The sequence below is a fragment of the Micropterus salmoides genome, unplaced genomic scaffold, assembly GCF_014851395.1.
Source record: "Micropterus salmoides isolate LMB-PRFRI ecotype aquatic unplaced genomic scaffold, ASM1485139v1 Ms_hic_scaffold_15, whole genome shotgun sequence".
NCBI classification, from domain to species: Eukaryota; Metazoa; Chordata; class Actinopteri; order Centrarchiformes; family Centrarchidae; genus Micropterus; species Micropterus salmoides.
In genome coordinates this window covers 33,757,431-33,784,486 of record NW_024040596.1, presented here as the reverse complement: position 1 = coordinate 33,784,486, position 27,056 = coordinate 33,757,431, and the positions used below count along the sequence as shown (strand labels likewise).

The following is a 27,056-nucleotide window of genomic DNA, read 5'->3' as shown; positions in this document are numbered from 1 at the left end:
GCATTGTGCCAAAAGCCACATTGTGGTGTAAAATGCGAATACAACATCACTAGAGTTACGTAAAGGCACCAGGAGCAGCCGCAGTGTCTTCCTGTGATTATCGGAAATGAGTTGAGGAACATGGAAACGCTTCTGAGGACAGGTAGCTCTGATATCAAATATACTACTAGATGTATTCAACAGTATGTAGCTTTTGACTTAATAAAAGCTTAAAGTTAGTTTGGTAGTTTACATGTTGACAAAGTCAGTGCTAGTGAGTTAGCTAGCTAACTAGATAACGTTGACATTTGCGGCGAGTGGGCGTCCTGAGAAAAACAACTAACGTTAAGTTAACGTTTCTGGGCAGAGTAACGTTAGAGCGTGTTATCTGTCTTCAGCGTTAAATTTTTGTTTTGGAAGTGTCTTCTAGTGGATGTAACGTTGTTATAAGCTAACCAAGTCGGTACAGAGGCAAAGTAAGGATAATTAGCAAATTTAGAGTTACAATATAAAAGGTAACTGGTATTACCTCAACTTTAATGTAAGCTAAGTGTTCGGTTACAAGTCGTGACGAAGCTTTTCAAACAGTTACATTATACATAGCTGTCAGACATGAGTGAAGTTCTGTGACATTCATCACTGACTTGGCACCTTTTGTTCAACGCTAGTATAATAAACGGAGCATAAATTGAAGCACTCGACATATGTGAGAGTAAAGGTCGCAGTCAGTAACTGCAGATTTGTCATGGCAGAAAGTGAAAGCTGATGGTGGTGCAGCAGAGATGGTGTGGCTACCATGACTGCTCTCATCTGGATGCTCACATGGCTGCTTCAGGTCCTGCCAGGTGAGTAACGTTAGAGTGTCAGGTGATGATATGAGTCTTATTGCAAAGATTTAAGCTGACAGTCAGTTGACATTATAACAGGTAGCATCAGAGTGATTAAAATACGTAAAACAGAGACACATCAGTATTCGCTCACTGAAAAGCACGCACAATATGAACCACAACCTTTAAATATGTCATTTCTCATTCTTGCTGAATGACGCTTCTAAAAAGTATTTAATTAAACAAAGTCTAAATGTTGTGCTGAAGACCTATTTTGAGAATCAAAACATTTTGGAGATTCCAGTGTCATGCTACATAGGGGCCAAGGTACCCTGGAGCCTCCAGCCTCAAGCAGAGATGAGGAGCAGGCTACAGGGATCTGATTCTTTTGAGCTCCAGCCTACTCTAACTCAAGTGATGTCTCTTGCATTTATCAGATTTAGCGCAGATTCTTCTGGAGTACGGCTGAACGATTTTGGAAAATGTAATTGCGATTTTTTTAAAATCAATATTGCAATTTAATATGCGATTAATTTTTAAGCTCTTTACCTTCTGTGTTAGTCAAAATGGACAAGCAGTAAATCAGTGTATAGTGTGACCAACACAATATTGGATAGATAGAACTACACTGTTCTTCCTTGTGTTATGATGAATTAAGTAGAATTATTATGAGCAATGGTGGAGAAGAAGTATCAGATTATAATAATATGAGATAAGATAATTTGAGTCACGTCATGACATGAAATGATATAATATCATCAGGTCAGTCTACCTATACAGACCACAAGAAAAACACAGTTCACCACAGTGTGTGACAGTAAGCGCTCGATACAAAACTCACAGTTCAACCACTAATTAATGCTACCTTATCTCAGTTCAAATCTCCCAGGAGTCCATCTTTCTGTATCCCAGTAAGCAAACAAAAAAATACTCAGTTTGAGGTTCAATTCAAACGTTGGCCAACGAAAATAAAACCAAGTGTCGCCTCTCTTGTTAAATAGACGAGCTTAGTAATTCTCAGACAACACCAGAGTTCCCCCTCAGCATCCGATGCTGGTCAGCAGCGCACTGGCTGTAACCAGACTGTAACTCGGGACAGACTGGACCTCTGTTACGCGTTTTGGTTGCAAACGCCGTTTCACAGATATTCCCTGAGCTGACTGGTGGCTGTGTGTGTGACGCAGGGGCGATCGCCACAATACACTTACCTCACTACACGTGTCGTTCTGTTGTGCATTTTTGCTGTCCGTCAAAGCGGCAGGTGGCCCGCCGATTTCACCCACCACCACGTTACCCGCGGGTGCTACTTTCATTCCCTGGGTGACACTTAAGTTTCTGTAGTGTCAGCTTCTGTCAAGCTTAAGGCCATTGTACAACAACAACTCAAGGTACAGCGTAACGTGTGAAGTTGATGCTTCGTCTGCAGACTGTCAGGTTCCCCTTTAATAGTGGCATATCTGTGGATAACACAGTATGGCTTAGCACGAAAGAAGAAGTACTTAAAATTCTTATTAATAGTGGTCGAGCGATATCAAAACAAAGAAGAGTCATGTATAATTCCATTATTCCTTCAGACTACAATCTTATATAGTATCTCAGCCAGTAACCAGTTGTTTTAGATGGAAGCTTTATTAATAAATGAAATAGAAACATACATTGTAGATTTCCTGATAGGTGTGACTGGTGTTTAAGGGAGAGCGGGGTGCAGTTTGTCATTCATTATTGTCTACACAGTATAACACAGGACTGGGCAAAAATGTTATCACCATAAAAAATTTCTCATCATTCAATATCGGTAATTATTGCGATAAATGACAAATCACTATTTCTTTCAAGTTTCTGATTTTTACTCCTGAGTGAAAGTTGAAGAAACCAGATGTTTAATTGAGGTTAATTTACCAGCACTAGTACGACAATATATATTCAACAGTAGCCAGTAATGGTGTTAGATTAGATAAGCTGTCATTTAGGAGAAACGTGAAACATTTAGAAAATATGATGGCTAACATTTTATCCACCTTTGCAAAACTCACAAGGGGGAGCGCTAACATCGTTCCGCAGCACCTCACTGACAGGCTTCTGCAGTGGTGTCTGTAGCCAAGCCATCTAACTCATGCTTTTGCCCCCAGGCAAACACAAAAACCAGTCTGACTGAATAGAAATGTACCATACATACAGTACATATCCATGTTCTGTTCTCTTCATTTGGATTCCAGCTGTGAGTGAACTCCCCCAGCCTGTCAACCTGGATCTGACATCAGTCCATTTCAGTCATATGCTGAAATGGGAGCCTGGACCAGGGACCCCCCCAGGAGTCTACTACCATGTCTCAGTTAACACAGAAAGGTGGGTTTCATCTGTGTTTGTGCCCATAACTGTACTAACAGCGTCCTTGCAAATGTTTGTACAGACACACACACCCAGAGATGTCACAGACAAGTGTATCAAGTTGTTGCAAGTCTTTCTATCCATCTAGTGCTCCAAGCAGGTTCTAATGTTTAATGCATGAAGCACCATGTCGTGCTTGACATAGACAATATTAAGCTCATCAGGTATCGCATAACGTGAGATCCACATTAAATGGCGCTTTGTGTTCTGCTCTGTTCACAGCAGAAAGTGTAAAGCTACATCTGATTCTTCACCACGTTCTGCAAGGGTTTCATAATAACTGCATTTTACTGTGAAGCCAGTGGTGGCTTCTCAGTAAAAAACACCTGAAGCCTACTGCTGCAGTCAGCCTTTAACTTGAAAATCAGGACTTGTTGGTTTTTTTGACCCCCTAAAGTCTGCTTCTTTCCCTGCTCTGGTCCTGAAGGGGAACTTCCTATGTACCTGTGTCTGGGTGTGAGCGTGTCCAGCACCCTCTGGTTTGCAACCTTACAGAGGCCTGCTCCAAACCAGAACAGGTCTACATCATCAATGTTACAGCACTGCTGGACTCGCAGGCTTCAAAAGCAGTCCAGAGACGATTTAAACCCATCAGAGACAGTAAGTGGCACTGTATTATAATGAGAAGATGTTGAGTAAAGGGGACATAGAATGGAGAGCTACTTCTTCTCTTACTAAACAGTAAGTGCACGTTTCCATTTAGAACATGGAACTCCTGAGTCAGCCTAGTGCTTACTGACCCCTCTCTGGACATGGAGCACTGCCCTCCTGCTGGTTCTCCTCTGCTTCATTCTGACAAGGTTTATCAGGACGTTGTTTTTACTCTGTAATGGATGCAACTTGAATGTAGCAAAGTACAATACATTGAAATAAAATATACTCGATAAAACTAAACTAATTTTGGGAACAAGTACACAAAAATGACTTTGTTACAGTAACAAGAGCTTGTGATTCATAGTTTCATAGTCATCCCTGTAGGTAACTACAGCACTTCCTCTGTCATGTGATGGAAGTTGTCCCCATGTCTACCTTCAGCTCAGCTGGACCTGCCGCTGCTGACTGTGACTCCCTGTGGCAGCGGCCTCTGTGTGGACCTCCAGCCTCCCTTGGAACACCTTAGGAAGAGCTATGAGGCTCTGCAGTACAAACTCAAGATCACGAGCCACAGTGGGGACAAAGCCCAGGTACTGTACATAGAGTGGCACAGTTTTATACATGAGTTTGATCCACTTGTGCCCTCATGATTCATACATTTAAGTGAGCATGCTGTGTAGATGTGGCTGTGTTTCTACAGGTGAGAAGATGTCCTCTATTATGTCAGGTTTTAGTAACACGTCCATGAGTTTTAAGGCTTAACACCAAAGGCTGATCTCATAATAAGAAAATTACCAGTCTAAATAAAGTGCCCCCAAATTTCTTAACTGTAAGTTGTGTTGAGTTTAAGAAATGTCACGTGTGAGCTGTGGGGCTATGTAGGTAGCCGGGACTGCTATAACCAAATCTAAATTGGGTAATTCATTTATATAAACAGTGTTTTTTTTAATATATATATATATATATATATATATATATACAGTGTTTATATGTGGTGTTCGCGCATTGTCAGATAAAATGCGTTTGAACGATGGAAGTGTGACATGTAAAGATTAGTTAATGGATTAAAGGTTAATTGGTATAGAACTGATATAACATGATTAGTTAGTTTTCAGTCACGTGACATGCGCGGTGACCTGGAGGGCAAAACAACAGACCAACATAGCGGCTCACACCGCGACTCCCCCGCAGAGACGCCGCAAAAGCAGTCAAATTTTATTTGGCCCTTTCAACTTAAGAAGAAGAAAGACTGCAAGTGTTGGGCATATCTGATCCATATAACGTTACAGCATCCGCTGCCGCATTTCTACCGTTACAAACTGACAGGTCCCTGCCGCCGCTCGACTGCGGTAATGTTTACTTTTACCTTGTGGGGAATCAATTAGTGCACCTGAAAGCACAACAACCATCAAGCATTTCCAGCAAAGTAACAGTGTGACGCTTGCTTATTGGTTGGCAGGCAGCGGAAAATAACCTCTTTTTTGCCCTTCAGGGGAGCCTTTCCTTTGATATGTGACGTCACGTGAATACTAAATTGCATACATGATCTCAACAGTGTAAACACAGCTTCCTTGGTTTCACTGATGGGAGTAATGCTGTGTTTGTCGTGCTGTTCTCTGACTCTTGTGCTTATCTAACAGCTGTCTGTGGTCTCTCTGTGTGCAGTTTATGGACACAAATCTGGGAACAAAGAATGTGACGGATCTGGCCCGTGGCAGACAGTACTGCGTTGCAGTCTGCTTCTCAGACAGCCTGGAGCCCAGGGTGTCTAACTACAGCCAAGGCGTGTGTGCTGTCACCCCTGCCATCTTTACTGCAGGTACAGCTCACTACAAGCTACAAGTATTCAGATCTATCTAATAATAGTACTAATACCAAGTCCTGAATGTCCACAAGCATGGCTTAACGCCGGCCTGTACTCGTGTGTCGGAGTAGCGTTTTCCCTAGGTTTGTGTAATGGAAAAAAAAATTCATCATTTTGGACCATTCCATTGTATTTAGAAGACATGATGTCTTCTATTGTCTTCATATTTCATTTTCATTTAAAAAATCTGAGTCTATTTTTGTTGTTGTTGTTTTATTGATGTATTTATCATATTTTGACTCTAACAATGGGCCCAATACTGCTATCAGACAGAACCCTCAAAAAACACTCATTTGTTTCCCTTAATATTTAGTGTCAAACCGAGTTTTTGATCTGATTGTGAATGAATTACTCACATGTCCACACAAGTAAATCACAGTCTCAGTATGACTGATGGATATGTAAACTAGGCCTGCACAAAATGAGGAAAATCTGACATGTGCAACATTGTTAAATATTGCTATGACAATATGACTTGAAATAAATGAACAGATAATGAAGTGTGCATATTACAGAACAGGATTAGAACTGAATATTTAAAATAGGTAGGTAGATTTAGTTTGTCACAATACAACAGGTTATAGCGTGAAATTAAGTTTTCTAACTCCCTTCTGCTACATAGCAGACAATATAGATCAATACAGAAGCAATTATAAAAATGCTAAACAGAAATAAACTATTATCACTGGAGCAGTGCTGAGGATGAATTAGAGTTTAAGAGTCTGATAGCTTGGGGGGTTAAAAGCTGCTCTGCAGTCTGGTGGTGCGGCAGCAGAAACTTCTATCTCTCTTCCCAGAAGGCAGCAGGATGAACAGGCTGTGGCTGGCTGGGTGCTGTCCTTTAGTATGCTTATATAATATATTCCTAACATCAAAATACCGAGTGATGTTTAGAAAGAATGAAGAACTCAGACATCAGCCAGTCAGGGGGTCTTTAGCCACTGGGCCAGTTTGAAATTGTGTTTCAGTGCCATTCCTAAAGAACATTAGTTACTTATTCATCGAGTTTCAGGCACTTTTGTGTTATTCGCGCATGTTCATATCACGATGATGATGAAAAAACAATTTGTCAGCACCAATAGAATCTGTGTGGTTCATTCTTTCATTAATTCGTTTCAAAACCAAAAAACAAGTCGTGTTTTGGTTTTTCTGTTTTAAAATGAAAAACAAGACATCTGTTTTGTTTTTCTGTTTTAAACCCATAAAAGAAAAATATTGATTTTAATATTTAATGAGTCCGATTAGTGTAGCTTTGTGTGTTACACTTGATAAACCTGCAGCAGATACATTTGGGCGAGGACGGTGCCTGATTAAATGTAATTAAGATGAGCTTAAACATCAACATAGGTGGGTTTTTAGTTTGAAAAACAGGAGGCTCACCGTTCAGTTTGTAACTCACTAGCAACACCTCAAAAGTTATAATCCTCCGTTTTTTAAGATTTCTTCAGTATCAAATTAATTCAGTGATAGTTGTCAGTACATCCAATGGTACACAGCAAACATGAACTGTTATTAGTTAATTAGGCGAGTTGTATATTAACGAATCATACACTGATTAAAAGGTTCGGTAATTTTTGTTCAGCTTCTCTACACTGTTTCCACCTGACCTTTATTTTCTTCATGAGATGGAAGAATTTAGAAAGTTAGGCGGCACTGCGGAGAGCCTCCAGCTGCAGTAGGCACATGGATTAGGCTATGTCTAAAACAGGAGCATCAAACTTCATCCAGCCAGGGGAACGACCACTGACTGTCCAGTGCGCCGGTTCCACTGGCAACACAACACATATTAGATCTATTGGTTAGGGAGCGGGACACTGTAGTGTACAGGGCGAGGGAGAGGAGTTCACGGGAGCGAGCCGGTGCGCTGTGGGCGGTCAGTGATCATTCTCTCTGGTTGGATGAAGCCCTACCATAGACTGTATATAGCCCAATGCAGACCACAGCTGTTGCAAACAACAGGCGCACGTGTAGGTTTCAGTTATGGGTTTAAAACAGAAAAACAAAACAGATGTCTGTTTTGTTTTTTTTTCTTTACTGTTTTTCCGTTTTGGTTTTAAAACCAAGAAACGACTTGGTTTTTTTGTTTGGTTTTGAAACGAAATAATGAAAGAACGAACCATACATGGATTCAATAGAAACCAGTGCATTACTGGTCTTGTTTATGAACACATCTGGACCAGAAAGTCAGTGTAACATGCTGGACGATATGACTTCTCTCAGGCCTTGCGTGCTATCATTTCTTTTACCTCTCACTTTTGGAAAAGGCAACAACCCACAGAGAGTTTTAGCTTCAAAATAATCGTTTTCTTCGCTGAATACCTGTAATGTGGAATAAGAATTGTGTCACCACTGCTACTCTAACTTGTGGTGTTCAGTAATGTTGATGATGAAGAAATGTTTGTCTGGGTTTATGTGTGGACCCCTCTCTTCTCCGCAGACCAGCTGATCTCAGCCGTGTTGTGCTTGTTGGTGATGTCTGCTGTGGTTGTTGTGGCCCTGCTGATCAGTACCGGTTTCATCTGTCTAATGGGGAGGCCTCTGCCACTGGTCCTGGTAAGTAATACTTAGAAGTCATTGTTGAAATTAGTGGGTGGTGGAGACGAGCAGTACTTATGGTAGCAGTTCCTCAGAGGCACCTGGGCTGTTGATAGTTAACTCATTTGTGATTAACAGCTTTTAATAAGCATGTTTTTAAATCAACGATAATCAAAGATTGACTATTAGTGGACTTAAAACTTCTGAACATTATATAATCACATAAGGGACCAGGTTTAGATCTGGAAAAGAGCTTATAAAATAAAACAATCTCTTGTGGTAGTTTAGCATGATCAAGTTTCCCATGTATGACCATTATGCATTCGTTCATTTTCCGTACAATAAATCGGCTGTTGTAGTGTGACAGCAAGCAGTTCACACTGTATGTTTTCTGAGTAAAGTTACAGGAATGAACTGCAGGTGGACTGTTGATGTACTGAGTTTGTCTTTGATAAGGTTGGACTGATCTGCCAGTGGTGGTATAGACATTAGTTGATCAAAAAATGATAAGACATCACAGACATGAAAAAATAGACAATACCATGTTGATGCCATGCCACGAGATGGAAAAAGCCTACCTCTTTTAACAAGGAGCACCAAATTCATGGTTCTGTTCAGACCTCAGTAGACAGCGCTGCAGAGATTTTTCAGTATTTTTCCGTTTAGTTTTTATGGGAAAGCAGAGGGAAACTTGATTGATGAAAATGACCTAATCGTGAACGCAGGGTGAGTTAACTTTTAGCTTTGGTTTGTCTCTGACTGGCTAACAGCTTGTAAACTGAGGCTGTCAGTGTTAGCTGCTCTTGTAAAAACACTCCACAGTGTTCTGCTGCTGTGTGTCTGCAGACTCTATTCATCTGTCATCAGTGACGTGGTTATTTGATTAATTTTAAGTTATGCTACCATTGTCATTATTCTAATGTGCTTCATCACGATGATTGAATAAAGTATTTAGTTATTGATTAGACATGTTTTTGATATTTATTTAGGATAAATTGGTATGTTAATTGAGTAATAGGCAATTTATTTATTTTTTAGAATACACAAAATTTGTCGTTTGGTTAATCGACTGAAATAAAAACGAGGCTTTACAAATACACGGTCATATTAGCAGAAACTTGATCACAACTCAGGTCTGTGTCTTTTGTTGCTTAAAACATCTGCTTTAATAAAATTGACAAACAGAGGGCGCCTGATGGCATTGTTTGAGGGTGAGCAGTGTAGGCTACAAACAGGGAAACGGAGATCTGTGTAAGTAGGCTACATGAGACCCTCAGAAGGAGGAGACACTGCTGGTAGTATCACCAGCTGGTCAGTAGCTTTGTCTTAATGATGGTCGGTTTAAGGTTTATTTTATGGTGAGTCGAGGACAATCCAAGCAACTGTAAACTTCCGTCAGCACAACTGAGGACCCGTTTCTCCATTCATTAGAATGCGAATTATGTAGAGCGCTTTTAGAATTTTTTTCCAACTCTGTGCGCTCAGAGCACTCCTTCAAAAACGCAAGGCGTGAAATGTGAAGCGCCCAGGGCGCATAAACGGCACGCAGAACGCTCACTGACAATTGAATAAAATTTTAAAAAAGGTGGCTCTTACTACATAAACACGTTCTGTCTGGTCTGGACCATAGACTTTATATAAAAATGGTCTGGACTGAAGGTGCGAACGTAGCAGAAGGTCTCTGTTTGAGTGGCCCCTGAGCTGCTAAAGGACCCCTCTCTCTTTGCATCAGAAACTCACTGAAGGATCAGTGTCTCTCTGCCTGATGCGCTGTGGGTCAAGACAATTAAACTGTGGTAGTGGGCGGCGTGTCTGTGAGATGAGCATGACCACTGTGACATTTTCACTTATCGCTCCTCTTGTTGGATTTCTGCTCAACTCTCATTGTAAATGATTCACTGGGCGCATCAATCGCTTCCTGTCTAAAAAGGTGCGAGCTAGCTTTGAAAACTGCCCAGACTGTTGACCGTAGTAGTAGAGACCACTGATCAAAGTAGTTAAAGCCATTATCAGTCTATTAAAATCAGTGACCAATCGATCAGAGCACCCTTACCTTGGGTAGCAGAACGTGGGAGGCCGAGGGGTGCCAGTGGTAATCGGAGCACTGGGGGCTGTGACCCCCAAACTGGGAGAGTGGCTACAGCAGATTCCAGGTAAAACATCAGAGGTCTCTGTCCAGAAGAGTGCAGTCCTAGGAACAGCTAAGATACTGCGCAGAACCCTCAAATTAACCCTTTTTTTACTGTATATTGTCAAGTTTGTGAGTATTGTTACTAAGCACTTTGTTACGATTAAGTTATTTTTACACAAGATACTGATCACATGGGTCTCATAAAGAGGTGTGTAAAGATAATTTATAAAATTGATTGTGATTAATAATAATTATGCTGCTGTACTGCCACAGTATTTTTAAATGGGTCTGCCGTGTTAAGATGAAATACTGAATGGCTGTGCCACTGAACAAATGAACCTGAAAAAGAAAGGGGGGGTGACACTTTGTAAAGTGAGACCATTATTCAGTTGGTAGTCACCAGTATCTTTGGAAACTTTCCATTCATATCAGCCATTGGCTTTGTGTGATTGCAGCGTGCTGGGATAGAAGAGCTGTTGGGGCTGTGGGCGTCAGTTACAGTTAACCTTTTATTATTTGTGGTGTTTGGCTCATGCGAGGGGGATTTGAACATGCTTTTTTTATAAAATAAAGCGTGGTTTCATGTTCCATTATTAATTGGCTTCAGTCAGCCAGACTGCCAGCAAGATATAGAGGGGGTTTCCCTTCACACAAGACTTGGATGTGGCCAATAAATGAAATGTGAATATTGAAAGTGACTTGAGGCTACTGGTTGCTCACCAACAGCAGCTTCTTTTCCAGAACACTGTTGCGCACCCAGCTCTCACTTCCTTTAATGTGATTCAGCAGAATTTCCAGTGGTGGGAGACATGTTCATGTACAGCTTCATTTTTGTTAAATGTCACACACATACACGCGAGCAATTGATGCGTTGAAGTCAGGCTTTGATGACAGCTGCTGAAGAGTTTTTGAACTAGACATGGAATCCCTGCTCGGTCAGCTGTTACTTTGTGACAAATAAATAACTGAACAATCAAGTGGTAATGATTTGTTCAAAAGATGCTATCCCCACTGCCATTTTGTTGAAGCCTACAATTTAAAAGGAAAAGCAGTGTGGTGCATTTTTCATTTGAAGTGTTACTAGACAACGACCTACTCACCTGTCCTTAGGCTAAACCTGAATTTTCTGTGTGGTGCACTAACCGTGAATCAGTGCACTGCGTGGAACCTTACAGTCAAATAAGATTTTAAAGAGGTGGTATTCTGCTTTTTGGCTTTTCCCCTCTCCTTTTATTGAGTTATTTCTCTTTTTTGTGCATGTAACAGATTTGCAAAGTGAAAAAGCCCAAAGTCCAGCCCAAAGGGAGTTCCCATCTCCCACAGAAAGCTCTGCTCTGAAACGCTTGAAAACAGCTCGTTGAACGTGAAAACACGACAGACTGCTGATTGGTCAGAGAGAATATTCACTATTCACTGCATCATCATTGCTGCACCAGACAGAGGCCAGCAACAGAAAGGTTTATATTTTACAGTTTGCTGCAGGGGAAGCCTGCTGTGACCCGCGGGAGGAGCGTGTGAGGCCGGCCAGCCGCCCGCTCACAGAGCCCTCTGCTCCCGCCGTCAGAAAACACAGCTGGAAGGTTTTCATACCGCTTATCTGTCTTTACATTCTGAACGTTTTAACTTAAAAAAGAGAAAGCTGTGTGGATCGCTGGTGTGTGGCGTCGCTATGACGACAAGCTACGTACTATCTCTGGGTACTATCTGCAATGGAAAACAGAGCAGGGCCGAGTAGAGTTGAGTCTATCGATTTGCGCTATGGTAGCATTTTTCAGCAAGGCAGCATAGATCGACAAAACACCGAGGTGGAAGACTGAACTGAAAACACTTGTGATCAGGCAGAAGGCCACAAACGTGAACTTTGACTCCTCTGCACAGACTTTAAGCAGAGGCACAGTCCAAACAGAGCTGAGGTGTCTCTGAGCAGGGGGGACAGAGACAGCAGGAAGGGCTACCGGTACATTCAGAGTCAATTAGGGCTGAACGATTTTGGAAAATGTAATTGCGATTTTTTAAAATCAATATTGCAATTTAATATGCGATTAATTTTTAAGCTCTTTACCTTCTGTGTTAGTCAAAATGGACAAGCAGTAAATCAGTGTATAGTGTGACCAACACAATATTGGATAGATAGAACTACACTGTTCTTCCTTGTGTTATGATGAATTAAGTAGAATTATTATGAGCAATGGTGGAGAAGAAGTATCAGATTATAATAATATGAGATAAGATAATTTGAGTCACGTCATGACATGAAATGATATAATATCATCAGGTCAGTCTACCTATACAGACCACAAGAAAAACACAGTTCACCACAGTGTGTGACAGTAAGCGCTCGATACAAAACTCACAGTTCAACCACTAATTAATGCTACCTTATCTCAGTTCAAATCTCCCAGGAGTCCATCTTTCTGTATCCCAGTAAGCAAACAAAAAAATACTCAGTTTGAGGTTCAATTCAAACGTTGGCCAACGAAAATAAAACCAAGTGTCGCCTCTCTTGTTAAATAGACGAGCTTAGTAATTCTCAGACAACACCGGAGTTCCCCCTCAGCATCCGATGCTGGTCAGCAGCGCACTGGCTGTAACCAGACTGTAACTCGGGACAGACTGGACCTCTGTTACGCGTTTTGGTTGCAAACGCCGTTTCACAGATATTCCCTGAGCTGACTGGTGGCTGTGTGTGTGACGCAGGCGCCGATCGCCACAATGCACTTACCTCACTACACGTGTCGTTCTGTTGTGCATTTTTGCTGTCCGTCAAAGCGGCAGGTGGCCCGCCGATTTCACCCACCACCACGTTACCTGCGGGTGCTACTTTCATTCCCTGGGTGACACTTAAGTTTCTGTAGTGTCAGCTTCTGTCAAGCTTAAGGCCATTGTACAACAACAACTCAAGGTACAGCGTAACGTGCAGACGAAGCATCAACTTCATGTTCAATTGACATTAACACATGTGAAAATCAAAACACGCTAAGATTAATTATATATGTTCATGAAGTCACCTGTCTGTCATTAGGAAAAACACAACAACTGTGGATATGTAACAGCGGGTAAATCATGATCTTTTCCCTAATTTTTATTTTATTTTATTCATTTCATCAGTGCTGTGCAACGCGCGTGACAGATCTCTCCGCCATGGCTGCCTGAAGCTACACTTTCCCTGTCCTCGTGACTGTAAATTCCAAAACCACAAGAAAACAACGTGTTACTTTATGGCTGTAACAACACTGTTGACACAATGTAGGCTACAGATAACCTGCAACCCCGGCTGGAGCAAGAGAACTACACAGCGATCAGTATTTAATGATTAATTAGGCTATAATCAAAACTCATGTTAGGTCTAATTTTCAGGACAAACCAGACAGGAGTCGGGACAACTGCTCGTAATTCAGGACTGTCCCGAATTTTTGGAGTCCCATCCCAACATTGATGTTTGCTCCTTTCTTTACAGTATGGCGGATCAGGAGTTCATCAGTTATTCCGCTGTTTCTCCAATGAAACACTGACCAAAATGTATGTGAATGTAAAGGGGTCTGCAACTACACCCACTGGCCCTTTTCTTAAGTGCACCTGTACAATCCAATTCAACTGTTCTGCTGTAACGTGTGCTTTCATGATGCCTTCATAGTTCAGACTCTGTTGACTCTGTCATTGAGCTTTAATTTAGTTGTTATGTTTGAGTATTGGTCATACGCTGTGATGGGTTTGTGATGGGCTACATTATAGTGAGGAGTGCTGTAACCCCCCCACACCCCTTTGTGTATGTAAATATGGAGGAGAAAACACACCTTTAACTTTGTACAGGTACAACACTAACTATGACCTCAGTAAGAATTTAATAATAAAACTAGTGGTCAGCTGTAGCCTTTCAGTTTCCATAAATTAGTCACAAAGTCAAAAATTAATAAATTAGTCATAAATGCACATCAGGTTACTAGAGAAGGATCCTTAAACTGCTCACAATAGCAACAAACCCCGAAGGTATTCAGTTCAGTATAAAATAGAGAAAAGAAGCAACAGCTCACACGTGAGGAGCTGTAACCAGGTGTTCAGTCACAAAAAGGACTTGGACAATTAATCACATGTGAAAACTAGTCACTGATTGTTTGTGTGCTGACCGATGGATTCATTGTTATTTTCTGAAGGTTTCAGTTAGAGGATGGAAAAAATATGTTCGGTTTTAATCTCTCTCTCTCTCTCTGTCTGTCTGTCTGTCTGTCTCAGACTTCCGTCCATCACATAGAAGAAGTTCTGGTGGTAGCATACCGCAGCACGTCCCTGTCCTCTCTCCTGAATCTTAAAGCAAAAGCGCCCTCTTCAGGTGAAAAGAGGAGCCACGAGACGCTATCAGACCAGAGTGATGGTGAGAGTGTGACGGAGACCCCAGGTGGGAGCAGAGGAGGAGATTATAAACTGCGAGTGGGCATTAACCTTCTCTCTTCTTCCTCTTCCTCTTCATCTTCATCAACTCTGTCAGACCATTTAACTTCTGAGCTTGAACCGCCGCCAAGCTTCCACACAAGCCAGACATCAGACTTCTTCAATCCCCAGCCTGAACCCCTGACTTTAACAGAGACACATTCCAATGCTGGTCTGAGCCCACACCCCCCCTCAGCCCCCTGTCCTCCTGCAGACACAGACAGTTATACTGTAGAAAGAACTGAGCCAAATGAGGATGAGGAGGTAAACCTCCTCACATTAACCTTCGGCAGGCATGAAGAGGAGGTGGAAGAGAAAGCCCTTCTTGACATGGCAGAGGTGGAGCCAGAGTCTTCCTCTGCTTCCTCCGTTTGTGAGGTGATTTACAACTCCACTCCAGTCCTGCCCTCACAAATGTGGGACACAGAGGAAGTTCCCATAGAAACGGTTTCCTGCTCTGTCAGTGAAGAGGAAGAGGAGGAGGAAGAGCACTCTGGATATATGGGGCGTCCGTGTACAGATGTCTTACAGAACTCATTATCCAAGTCTATGAGTTAAGATAATCAAAAGATATATAAAAAAGCCTTCTTTCAGTAATCCAGCTAATGGGGATTTACAACTGGGTTAAGATTTTAATTCTATTTCTTTAATTATTATTTTGATCTTATTGCCCTGTTGGCAGCTTATATGCTACAGGTCAGTGTTCTGTCCCTCCCACAGCTGCCTCAGGAGAACATCCTGCTCTACACAGCTGTCATTGGCTGCTCTGCAGACTAATCTTGTCTTGTCTGGTCTCTCTGTGACGGCCCTGTCCCATCGAAGCCATCCCACCACGTTAATTTCCACAGGGAGAGATTGTCACTTTTACTCTTGGGTGTTCTTTTCATTCAGCTCACCCATAAACAGAGCAGAGCAGGCCTTAATGATTCTAATAGAGGCTCAGGATAAAAATACACTGCTCTCTGGTCTTCCATGAGGCCCATTATTTTCCTCTCTACATACTTTGCCATTACCTTCGACATGCACTGAAAACTGAATTTGTGAAAATAGCATAAGAAAAATAGTTTTTGCCAATGTGGTCCACATGAGTACTGTAGTGTTTTTAAAAATGCGTTATGTATGTGATGAAATAATTTTCTAATTAATTAACTCTGAAGTTGTTTTCTAAGCAAAAAGGCCAAATATTTGCTGCTTAAAATTTCTCAGATATGAGGACTTGCTGCTTGCAGACAGTTGTGGCAGGCATTTTTCACCGTTCTCTAAGTCGCAGTCCTTGTTGTTTTAGTGAGATGGTAAAAATTATCACCTACCACATATTTACAGTTTTTTATTTGGTAACTGTCACACATTTCAGCACAAGGTCATTGTTGTTAAACATCGCGACCAAGCAGTGAATTAGTTCTTCTTCATGCATTTCTGTAGAAACCCTCAGCTGTTACCTGGTAATCCTGTTTATCCTGTAATAAAAGTATTATTGCAATTTACAGTAAGCAACCAACTTTATTGTGATTGTGATATTGTGTGATTGTGACATTTTTCTATTTTTATACTCACTGTAAAATCTTGCCATTTATATACTGTCAGACTATTGTAAGACCTCATGTCACTCTGTTCACCAATTAATAAAGTTAGAATTCTTGATCAAGTCATGCTTTTTGTATTATTGCAGTAAAAACAGCAAGTCTTGTGTACACATTCTTCAAGCTTACTTTGTACAGAAAGTTACCTAAGACAAATAAGTATCCCCACAATATCAACAGATAAAATTCATACATTTTAGAAACAAGGGAAAGTCAAGTTTGCTGACTCCAGTGTGCACCAGTTGCTGTGAAAGCTCACACAGTTACTTACAGAATTGGAAGGGCAAAATGCACAGGGAGGGACTTCAGGGGAAATAGAAACTCAGCCTGTACGTGATAACAGCATTCGTTTCCCCAGCTCCCTCCCATCCCTCTCTATATGTTGTGTGCTCTAACCCAAAAACAAGAGCTTATCTTGCATAAGAGATTTAACTGTGAGCCATACTGCAGTCCATGGATCCATGATGGGGTTGTGGATGCTGCTTCTTCTGCATTTACACCTTGGCAATGCTCCCTGGATTAAAGGTGGGGAAGAAAGAGGAGGTTTAAATGGTGAATGTGTGTTGTCACTGGGCTGTTGCTTTTTCTTGTGAACTTCTTTAGTGTCATGAAGGGACATATTTTGTGTGTGTGTTTTTGATCAGCTCCCTCTTTGTTACCATTTTGACTGAGATTTCTACATTTATTGTGGCCGTGTTTGTGTAGACGTGTAGAGGAGGTTGGCAGGGGTAGTAAATGCATAGTTATTCTGTTACACTTTGTAGTTGCGCTTTGCTCAGAATGAGGTGCAGAGCTATTGTATATGTACAGGATTTGTTTCTGTAATTTGTGCATTTGTGGATTTAGATTTAGCAATGGTTAGTGATGCAAATGTATAAAATAGTAAAGACCAAACATTATTATTATTATTATTATATTATTATAGATTATTATAATCTCACCATCCCTTTAAATGTGGAGGTTAATATTCTTATTCTGTTCTCCTCTGCAGTGCTGTGTGCTTCCCTCCCCGCGCCTTCCAACGTCTCCATCTCTTCCTTTAACATGGAGCATAAACTCAGCTTCCTACCTGGCCCCGGGACCCCCTCCAACACCCACTTCACTGTTGAAATCCTTAAGCAGACCCACCTCAGGTATTCAGTCAACAGGCCAGAAAGGAAAGAAAAGGAGGTGATAAGAAACAGTGAGGCAGACTCAGGACCATTATTTCAGACTTCATACCTACAGAGCTACCTGAGACCAACATCTTAAACAGATGCACTTACAAGCTGATTGCCAGATAACCACATGATGACTCAAAGACTTAAATGTAAAATGGTTAATGATAAGATTACTATTTGTACGGAAGCCCTGAGAGGCAAATGAGAAAAAAGATTCTGGTGATTCATTTTATCAGTCTGATCTAAATAGTTTTCTGTCTGTTTCTGTTTATGACTGAAGTTTTGCCATGAACTTTCTAAGATTTACTTTACTTTTTTTGTTTTAGCAGGTATACCTTTTCTGTGTTTGTTGTTGTAATACTCATTGCGGCCACAAGAGGCTATAGACTGGGGTTGTCAGCTGTTTCGCTTATTAGGGGTCCAAGCCCCAGTGGGCAGAGCTGGGAACCCTATTGTAATCACTCGGATTTTTATTATTTTTTACTTCGGTGCATAAAATTGATACTGTGGCCTAGACAGTAACTGCTAGGGACGCGAAATTCACAAGGTAACTTCGCAGCCTCAAGAGTACCTCAGGCGCGAAAATCCGCACACTTCTACCTCTAGGCGGCACTATAAGCAAGGTCAACGCATTTGGGCTTGGAACTCCCGCTCAGGAAGGCAGATATCAAAAGCCTTATATCCACGCGTTTGGGGGATCGAGCTGAATCTTGTGGTATAGGCCACGCCCATTTCCGCCTAAACCTTTTTCCACTACATTGCGAAAACTGCTAAACCTATTTTAATTAACTCCTCCGAAGCCGCAAGTCAGATCAAAATCAAACTTGGCACGGATAATCTCTGGACCAAGCTGATGAAAGTTTGTAGAGGGAATTTTGATCCCGCAAAAACTGTTGCGGGATCAAATCAAAATCAATTATATGCTAGCAAACGTTTGCCAAAAACGCTACTAACAGGAAATGATGTTATATCTTTGCTTTAGAATGGCCGATCAACACCAAATTTGGAGCATTAATGTAGGACGCCCCCCTGAGGGCCTGTGCAATATTTGGTACAACTCGCCCCTAGGAGGCACTATTTAATCCGAAAAAATTCTTCCTCTATAACGACAAGTCACATTGACATGAAACCACTGCCAAATTTTTCAGCATGGTCCCCTTACTACAGGCCCCAAAGTTCACCCAAACATACCCATAGGTGGCGCTGTTATTGCAGATTAAAGATGGCAAAAAAATCCCATTTAGTTAGATGCATTTTATATCTCCGTAACTTCCCCATGGGGTCCTCATGACACCTGAAAAAATTGGTGCAATTCGGCCAAAAGGTGAAAAAATTGGTGCAATTCGGCCAAAAGGTGCCGCTATAATCGAAGCTGAAATACCGTCGGACAATCCCATTATTTTCAAACAAAGGACATTTTGCCTATGGACCACTACATCGCACATTCTTAAACCTTATTGCTACGTGTTCGGGGGATGGTGCCGATTCCTATGATATAGGACACGCCTCTGTGCGATGACCTTTTCATTTCACCAAATTGCGAAAACTGGAAAACCTATTTTAATTAACTCCTCTGAAGCTGCAAGTCTGATCGCTAGAAACCTTGCACAGACCATCTCTGGACCAAGCCGAACAAAGCTTTTAGAGGGAATTTTGATCCGACTAAAAACGGCCAAATTATAAGCTAACATGTGTTTTGCTAAAAACAGGATGTTATGTCACATCTTACATTTGCAATGTCCGATCTACACCAAACTCTGGCACGCCCTCCCAAGGGCCTGTGTGAAATTTGGCGTCAATCGGCCTCTAGCTGATGCTACTAATTGGACATCAAATAACACTCCCATAGACATACATTCATTTGACATCTCCATAACTGCAAGCCCCTTTCATTTATAACTCGGGTCATTTATTCTCCACGGAGGGGCACCCGGGCCAGGGGGGGCGGCTTGCGCCGGGAGGCGTGGACCCCGCTTACAACTGCTTGCAGTTCTAGTTGCATTTGTATTTTGTCCACTAGACAGCAATTTTTTATTTTCAAATTTTCAAATTGCATTCTAATTTGAATTGTCTTAGGTAACTTTCTGCACAAATGGGAAATTAGGCTACTTTGTTTATATTGTATTTTCATTTTCAAATATAATTTAACATTATCATATTGTCCACTGTACAGCAAGTTGGAGCACCTATCATCCGAACATTCACGTATTCCATTTAATCCGGCATAAGCAAAATGGAATAACTTATTTCTCGGGGCACACAGGTTAAAAAAAAAAGTTTGTAAAGCATTTGTTACATTGAAAATGAAGGTCAGTTTTTAGGACTTCGATGACAGATGGACTATTGTCAGTTATGAACGTAAGAGTGACCAAGTGCACATGAATAGGGTTCCCTTCGTGTGCAAGATTTCCTGCATTGAACCCCATCAGTGAAAAAGTTTTTAGTCCTCCTCGATATGTTTGTAGTTATGGGAGTTTAGATTGTTTAAGAGAAAACTGTGATCTGTTGGTGGCGCTAGATAAAGTCTGTACCATCATTAATGGTTCATGCAGTTGCAGTGAGCTGAGAGACCGCTTTGTGTCCAAAACAAACACTCTGCATGTATACGCCATATTTGTGAGCTGGATATATCTTCACCAACTGTGATTTGTTAAGCCTCTGCCTTGCTCTGCACAGTATGTCGTATGTTTCATTTTTGTTTCTGAGGCACTTCTAAACCCTGTGTGTAAAGCACTTTCCTTTTTGAGTAACTGTGTACTTGTCATAACAAGGATGAGTTTCTTGTATCAGTATGACGTAAACAGCCCAGTCAGTTGCCTTTCGATTCAGCTGTGAGTGTCATCTGTGGTAACAATCCTGTTATGGTTTTATCTCACCTGCTGTAGTGAAAGTTCTTTTTTAGGATGACACAGTTGTCTTGGGTTGTTATCAGTCTTTCTCTCCTTCGCTCTGTATTTTCTTTCACTTTTGAGGAAGAGCTTGTGGAGATCAGTGACTGGATGTTCTGAGCTGACTGCTGGACAGACATGTAACCTAACCAGAGCGTTCAAGTACCCGTTCAGTCAGTACCGAGCCCGCGTCCAGGCCTTCACATCCATCCAGAGATCCAACTGGACTGTGTCTGAGCAGTTCCAGCCTCTGTCAGACAGTAAGACACCACAACACACTTATGTGAAAGATGTAAAAGTTGCACACAGTTTTCAGAGGCAGCTCTGCAGGCAGAAATGATCTCACCGGTTGAGCTAAACCTCATTTTTTCTGTGTAGGCTGATGATGGCAAGCTTCAATGGCAAAGAACAGATCCACATGGAATATGCACTGTACTTAATAAACATTCTATTTCTATTTAAATGGAGTGAACATGGAAGCGTTGCCTAACATCTCAATGATGGCCATATTGGCTTAAATTTTTTTTTAATTATGATTATTTGTCCTGCAATGACTCTCCTCCCAGTCAACTGAAAGTTGGTTCATATCTCCCCGTAGCTGTGCTGGGACCTCCTGATGTGTCTGTGTCCGGCTGTGGGAACTGTTTGCTCCTGCAGCTCAGAGTTCCTACAACAAGGGGCCTCCAGTACCACCAGCAACTGAGGGACCTCTACAGAGAACTTGTCTTCCATGTGCAAAGGACTAGGGATGGTGCACAGGTGTGTGTCAGGCTTAAAGCAGCACTATTCAATATTTCTATATTCATAAAATCAAATAACTGAATAACATACTGGATCAAATAACTGCCATGTAAAAGGGTGACCCTGTCCATCAAACTCTGCTTTCATAATCTGATTTCTAGTGATTCCTTAGTTAGCCAATTCGTCAGTCACCAGAAATACTGTAGATTCTGATGGACTGTCATGAGTTTTGTTAGAATTATAGACTATATTATTGGTCAAACTAAAGAAATCAATTAAAGCTGCACTAACCAATATTCGTATATGGACAATGGGTCATTTGGCCATGTGTAATTGAAAGGTGTCGCTTATAATGAAAAAGGAGAAGTTATAAACCAACTTTGCAACTTTTTTATCTCAGTGTGTTTTACAATCTTTGGGCTCATTGATTTGGTTTTTAGGGCCCACAACTTTACTCTTTTTGTACTCTTACTGCTCTCATCAACCAAGTTTCAGCAGGCAGCAGTTTCCAATGAAAAGACCCACTATACACTACCTGCACTAAACAGCAGACAGACAAATTACACAACTAAATACTGAACATCATGAAGCATTTAGCAGCCAAAGAGCCAGACAAAAGTCAGGAATTGGCAGAGACTAAAACAGAGATAAAAGGAGAATGAAATTTGAACTTAGATTGAGTGGGTTGCTATGTGTCTGCTGAAAATGCTATGAGAGCTTTATAAGGTTGTGTTTTCAGCCTGTTTCACTGTGTTATCAGATTGAAAGTCAGATTCAGTCTTTTCTGTCACAAGTTTAAATGCTGCTTTGGATTTGGTCTGGGTTCATTAAGAATCCTAATATTCTTACAAATGACATACTGGATTAGGATTCTTAGCTGTAATCGTTAATCGCCTTGCAGAAATTCACATATGTAAAGTGTGAAGTGGAATTAGGATATGTGTACTGTGTATGTGATAGAAACACAGCGGAGGTGCCGTGATTTGATCTCTCTAACATTTATCATCTTCGTGAGATATGAGAGAACTTGTGCAGGTTTTTAATTTCAGGTTGCGTGTTTACAGATGATATGAAACTCAGAGCAGTTTTAAATACTGAGAAAAACAGCATATTGAGCAAAACACATGTAGGCTGAGAGAGCTTCCTTCAGATGGCTGGTGTTTTTCAAAGTGTGTGGTTTTACCCACGTCTTCCTCTCACTGGTTCGTGTTTTCCTGTGTTCATGGAAACACTGCCTGATGATAAGAACTAAAAGGATTTCATCCTCACATATGTAATTGTTATCTTCTCACCTCACATTTCTGCCACTTACAGTATACAGATGTGATGAGAGGTGATCAGACCAGGAGCCCAAACCAAAACTGAAGAAGTGAGCCACACAAACGTCTGAACAGACTTCCTGTTCCCTTTAGGCTTCAAAACATGAAAAACAAACCTCCACCATTAAAGCACTTTAACAAGTGTGGCATTTCTTTTCGTTAGCAACCGTGTACTACTATAAAAACTATTGGAGATACAATAACACACTTAGTAATTCAACCTGTTTCCTGTTCTGCATTTCCTGTTCTGAACACCTGGTGTGTGGCAGCTCTTTCTGGGGAAAAATACAGAACTTTGACACAGGAAGTGAGGCGCATCACCTTTACTATAGTAACTGCAACAATTTAATTAGAATTAAAGCTGAACAAGGAAAGAAAAGAGTGCCACCTATAGAAACACTACTTTATAGTTCCTCCAAAACAGTACATGTGGAAATATTCCACTTTATACTCCACTTCATTCAAGTTTTACCTTTTTAACCTGGACAAAATGTTTTGTTAGTTTTACAAAACAAATGCAAATGACATTCAAAACAGCAAAGGATTGACATTAACAAATAATGACATGTAAGTTTAAAAAGAGCTAGATCACATTAAGTTCACAAGCTTAAATAAATACGTTATACCAGTTCATGTGTGGGGAATGGTGCATGCATCATTTGTGTGGTATTTGCTTAAAAAGAGTAGGAAAAGCAGCTGTTCTGTACAGCACAGAGGTTTCATCAGACTGGAGTGCAGTTATTAAACAAAAGGATATCAGGATATCGTCCTCATAAACAGTGTTTGTCTCTCATCTCCATGTAGAGCAGTAAAAAGACTAAAATAACTGTATTTTCAGTTTTGTATGTTACCACTTAAAAACTGTGAACTTGTCATTTGAAACTGTTTGTTAGAGCATTTTCTTTTTTCTTGCTGAAGACTTTTGAGACACATTTTTTAAGGATGCATTTGCTGATGTACACAGGTGTTTGTGTCACATATTCTCAGGAACTTCTTGCTCTTTGCACCAAACCAGTGGAGAAAATCTAAGATTGAATAATTTGTTCTCCAACTACAGAAACGAAAACTAAATCAAACTTCATTACCACTACCTCCTGGGTGTCTGTGGTTCAGGATGTAGAGCAGGCCGACCACGGGTCCACCTGATGAAGTGTCCTTGGGCAAGACACTGAATCCCAAATTGCTCCCGCTGGTCAGGCATTTAGCATTTGGCTATACGAAGCCATTTATATTTATATTATTATATAAACAAGCTACCTTGTTATTAAATAACAAACCATTTCTTTTCACTTGTCATATAGGGCAACTCACATGACACCCAAAGTGATGAGTCTTCTATGTTTATGACTGGTTTGTCTGTGTTGCAGTTCAGACTGATTGTGCCTTACAAAGAGGAGATCATGATCACGTACTTGCAGCCAGGTGTGGAGTACTGTGTGACCTTCTCCGTGACAGCGCTCTTCAACACCAACTCTGTCTCCAGTAAACCTCACTGTGCCTTCACCAGCCCTCCTCTGCACAGGAGCTCATGTACGTGTTTTATTGGGACAAAAGAAATTCGCTGAGTGTTCTCAGTTTAATAAAATATTCACATTGCATACCTTATTGCAAACTTATTCACTTTGAAAAAGAAACTGTTGTCATAGGACAAATGTCATAACAAACATTTGTCCTTGTTTTAATGAAATAGGTTGGTCATAAGTGATGACTTTCCTGATAATTATAAGACAAAAAGTATTGTGAATAATCTGTAACATGAAAACTGGTCCTGTTGTAATAAGAATGATCTGCTTGTAACATGAGAGCCAACAATCTTTTTGCAGGGCCACTACACTGCTGTGGAACAAGCGCCCCAGGCATCTTTATGGAAAAGCACATGCAGTGTTATTAGATCGCCCTGGTGATATTTCTAGAACAAAGTGTCGTCACGTTAATGTAAAGGCTACAGCAGCTGAAATTCACTGAGACTGTATTTAATTAGTGTCTTGTATCTAAGAGCACAGGAATAGATAATGAGAATTTATTAGAGGATGTGGATGGTTAGACTACTAAGACAAGGGATTGCTACTTTCTGTGATACGTCAATTAATTTGAATGCAAAGCTTGTAGCCTAACCTGAACTAGTGTCTCCATTGGCTCATTTGAGTAACAAGTTAACAGGTGACTTCAGATGTGTTGTTGCAGCGTCACTGTAAGGCAGCTGCATTTTTACCCATCAGCAAACAGCTGCATCGCTGGCAATGTCTTTTCTATCTATAGCCTCAAATCCAAAATTATTCCACAAATGACTTGACTTGCCTGATTTGACCTCTTCTCAGGTCTGTGTGGACGTGTACATACTCTGCTCTCTGCAAATACTGTACCGATATACACTCAGCTGCTGGTGAATCAGGGCCACCAAACTAATGTGGTCTAATAGGGCAGAAACAGAACATGGTAACCTACATGTTGGATTTATGGAAAACACTGAGGCTTGACCACACCTGCCAGATGGCAATGTTATTTTCCAGGATCTATCTCAACTTGAGGTGCTGAATTTGCTATTTAGCAATGTACACTGAAGGCTAATGCATTTCCACTCTTTCCACACAATGATATTTTTGATAATTGAAATTGAATTTGATATATGTTGCTGTCCTCCTGTTTTATAGTGTACGTGGTCTTCAGCCTGCTGGGTGTGTTCTGTGCACTGGGGTTTCTCCTCATCGGATTGATTGTCTACGGCAGTCAGCTGAGCTTCAAATTACTAAGACACCTACCCAGAACTCTGGTAACAGATCCAGCGTGTGTGCTGGGACATTTTGCACTCAAATTCTTTATGTATGTAGAGTGAATGTGTCTCTAGTGTCCAGATGCCTATCAATGTGATCACTTTGATTAGTTGGTTTCTGAAATAATTGGGCTAATTATGATCATACTTTGAATTTTATTAGAAACTGGATAAAGCTTAAACTATTGATGAACTGATTTGTAGATTAATCAATTATGGGGTGGTGTGAGAGACCCGGGATCAATTCCCCACTGTGACACATTCACCAATGTGTCCCTGAGCAAGACACTTAATCCCTAGTTGCTCCAGAGACGTGTGACCTCTGACATATTTAGCTGTTGTAAGTCGCTTTGCATAAAAGCGTCAGCTAAATGAATACATGTTATCATTAAAGAATGTTAAAAAGTAACATTTTTTGTAGGTCTGTTGGGCTGCACTCAATGCTAGTGTCAGTATGCTAACAGGTTTGCAATGACAATTAACATACTGATGTTTAGCAAGTTAGCCTGCAAATCAGTACCTACCACAGTGTGCAGCTGAGGCTGATGGGAATGTCATTAGTTTTGGTATTTGGTCATAAACCAAACAACTGACCTGATGATGGCGCTAGAGGAAAAGTCGGAGGATCATTACATTTATTACAGTTCATCCTGAGGGAGGGTGTGAGTGTGTGTAGCTAATGTCAAAGTGAGCTGTCCAACGGTTGATAAGAGATTTCACTAAAACCATGAATGCCAGCCAGCTGGTGGTGTCAGAGGATCACACGTCCATCCTCTGAGAACCAAGAATCTAAAATAATGCCATTTCTTTTACACTTTGAACAAACTGTTTTACATGGAAATGATATTCATTCATAGTCATTACTTCTTTTATATTTCCAAATACACAACCTGCCACTGTCCAGTCAAAAAGGGAGCATCCATAGGCACATGGACAGACTGTTCTACCTGAGGTAAGGAATATTTTCACAACTGGTCGATTAATCACAATTATCAAAGGTGCATGTAAACAACTGTAATGAGACTTTAAGTGGACTATTAACAGCAGCGTGTAGGCTAACTCTCTGTTACTCTCTTATCTCCAGTCATACTTCCTTCTCCATGGCCAGAATGGTGGATTGGACCTCCCGAACTCTCAGGCCAAATTTCCGACTGCTCACAGTTGTGTGGAACCTGTGGGGGATGTACGGTTTAGTATCAGAGTGAGATGTTTTGTAAATTGTACTTATCCAGTTTTATGGCAAAATTTCTAATTTCCTCCGACTCCTCTTTGGATTTTTTAAATGAGTTTCATGTGGATGAAGTTACTGTCTGTGAAAGGACTTCCATATGCCCAAGAATAACTGGGACAAATGAGGAGGAAAAGAATACACTTTGGAAATGCCTTAACCGATGCATGAAATTCAACCTGAACAGCTGAGACATATAGGAATAATCATAAAAAGCCAGCAGCATAGTTTTATCTTTTCTTAAATGCTGTTGTCCATTGTTCTATCCTTCTTTATTCTTTATTTTGTTACTGCTGTTGCTGATCAGCTGTTTATTCACCAAATGTTTTTGGCTGTCTTGCCCTCATCAGAGTGATGATGTCTTTTTAAGGTGCCTGGTGAGTGCAAGATATCGAAACCATCTGGTGAATTAATTGTGGTGTGCTGGTGAAGAGTTGCATGACTTGGTTAACAAATGGACTAGCACCGATGCTAACACAACATTTGTATGTGTGTGTGTTCTCAATGTTATAAACTGGAAAGCTTTTCATCAGCCATTAATGTAATTACAGTTCTTTCATAGTCATTTCCCCAATAAAGAAAACTTCACCCAGTAAACAGAGATAGTCTGCGGGTGTATTATCAGTG

General features: G+C 40.9%; 2 protein-coding genes across 2 annotated transcripts; both read left to right on the top strand.

Annotated features, from left to right (window-relative positions):
- Window positions 1-58: 58 nt before the first annotated feature.
- Window positions 59-16,392, top strand: LOC119903522. The gene is made up of 8 exons (XM_038719762.1): window positions 59-142; window positions 732-824; window positions 3,023-3,152; window positions 3,622-3,794; window positions 4,230-4,378; window positions 5,454-5,607; window positions 8,090-8,205; window positions 14,549-16,392. The coding sequence occupies exons 2-8, from the start codon at window positions 776-778 to the stop codon at window positions 15,299-15,301; spliced, it is 1,524 nt and encodes a 507-aa protein (XP_038575690.1). The 5' UTR covers window positions 59-142; window positions 732-775; the 3' UTR covers window positions 15,302-16,392.
- A 284-nt stretch (window positions 16,393-16,676) lies between these two features.
- LOC119903524 (interferon alpha/beta receptor 2-like) lies at window positions 16,677-27,056 on the top strand. The gene is made up of 8 exons (XM_038719764.1): window positions 16,677-16,848; window positions 17,315-17,456; window positions 20,456-20,631; window positions 20,970-21,130; window positions 23,799-23,961; window positions 25,083-25,201; window positions 26,106-26,153; window positions 26,286-27,056. Exons 1-7 carry the CDS (start codon window positions 16,785-16,787, stop codon window positions 26,124-26,126), a joined length of 846 nt encoding a protein of 281 aa, XP_038575692.1. The 5' UTR covers window positions 16,677-16,784; the 3' UTR covers window positions 26,127-26,153; window positions 26,286-27,056.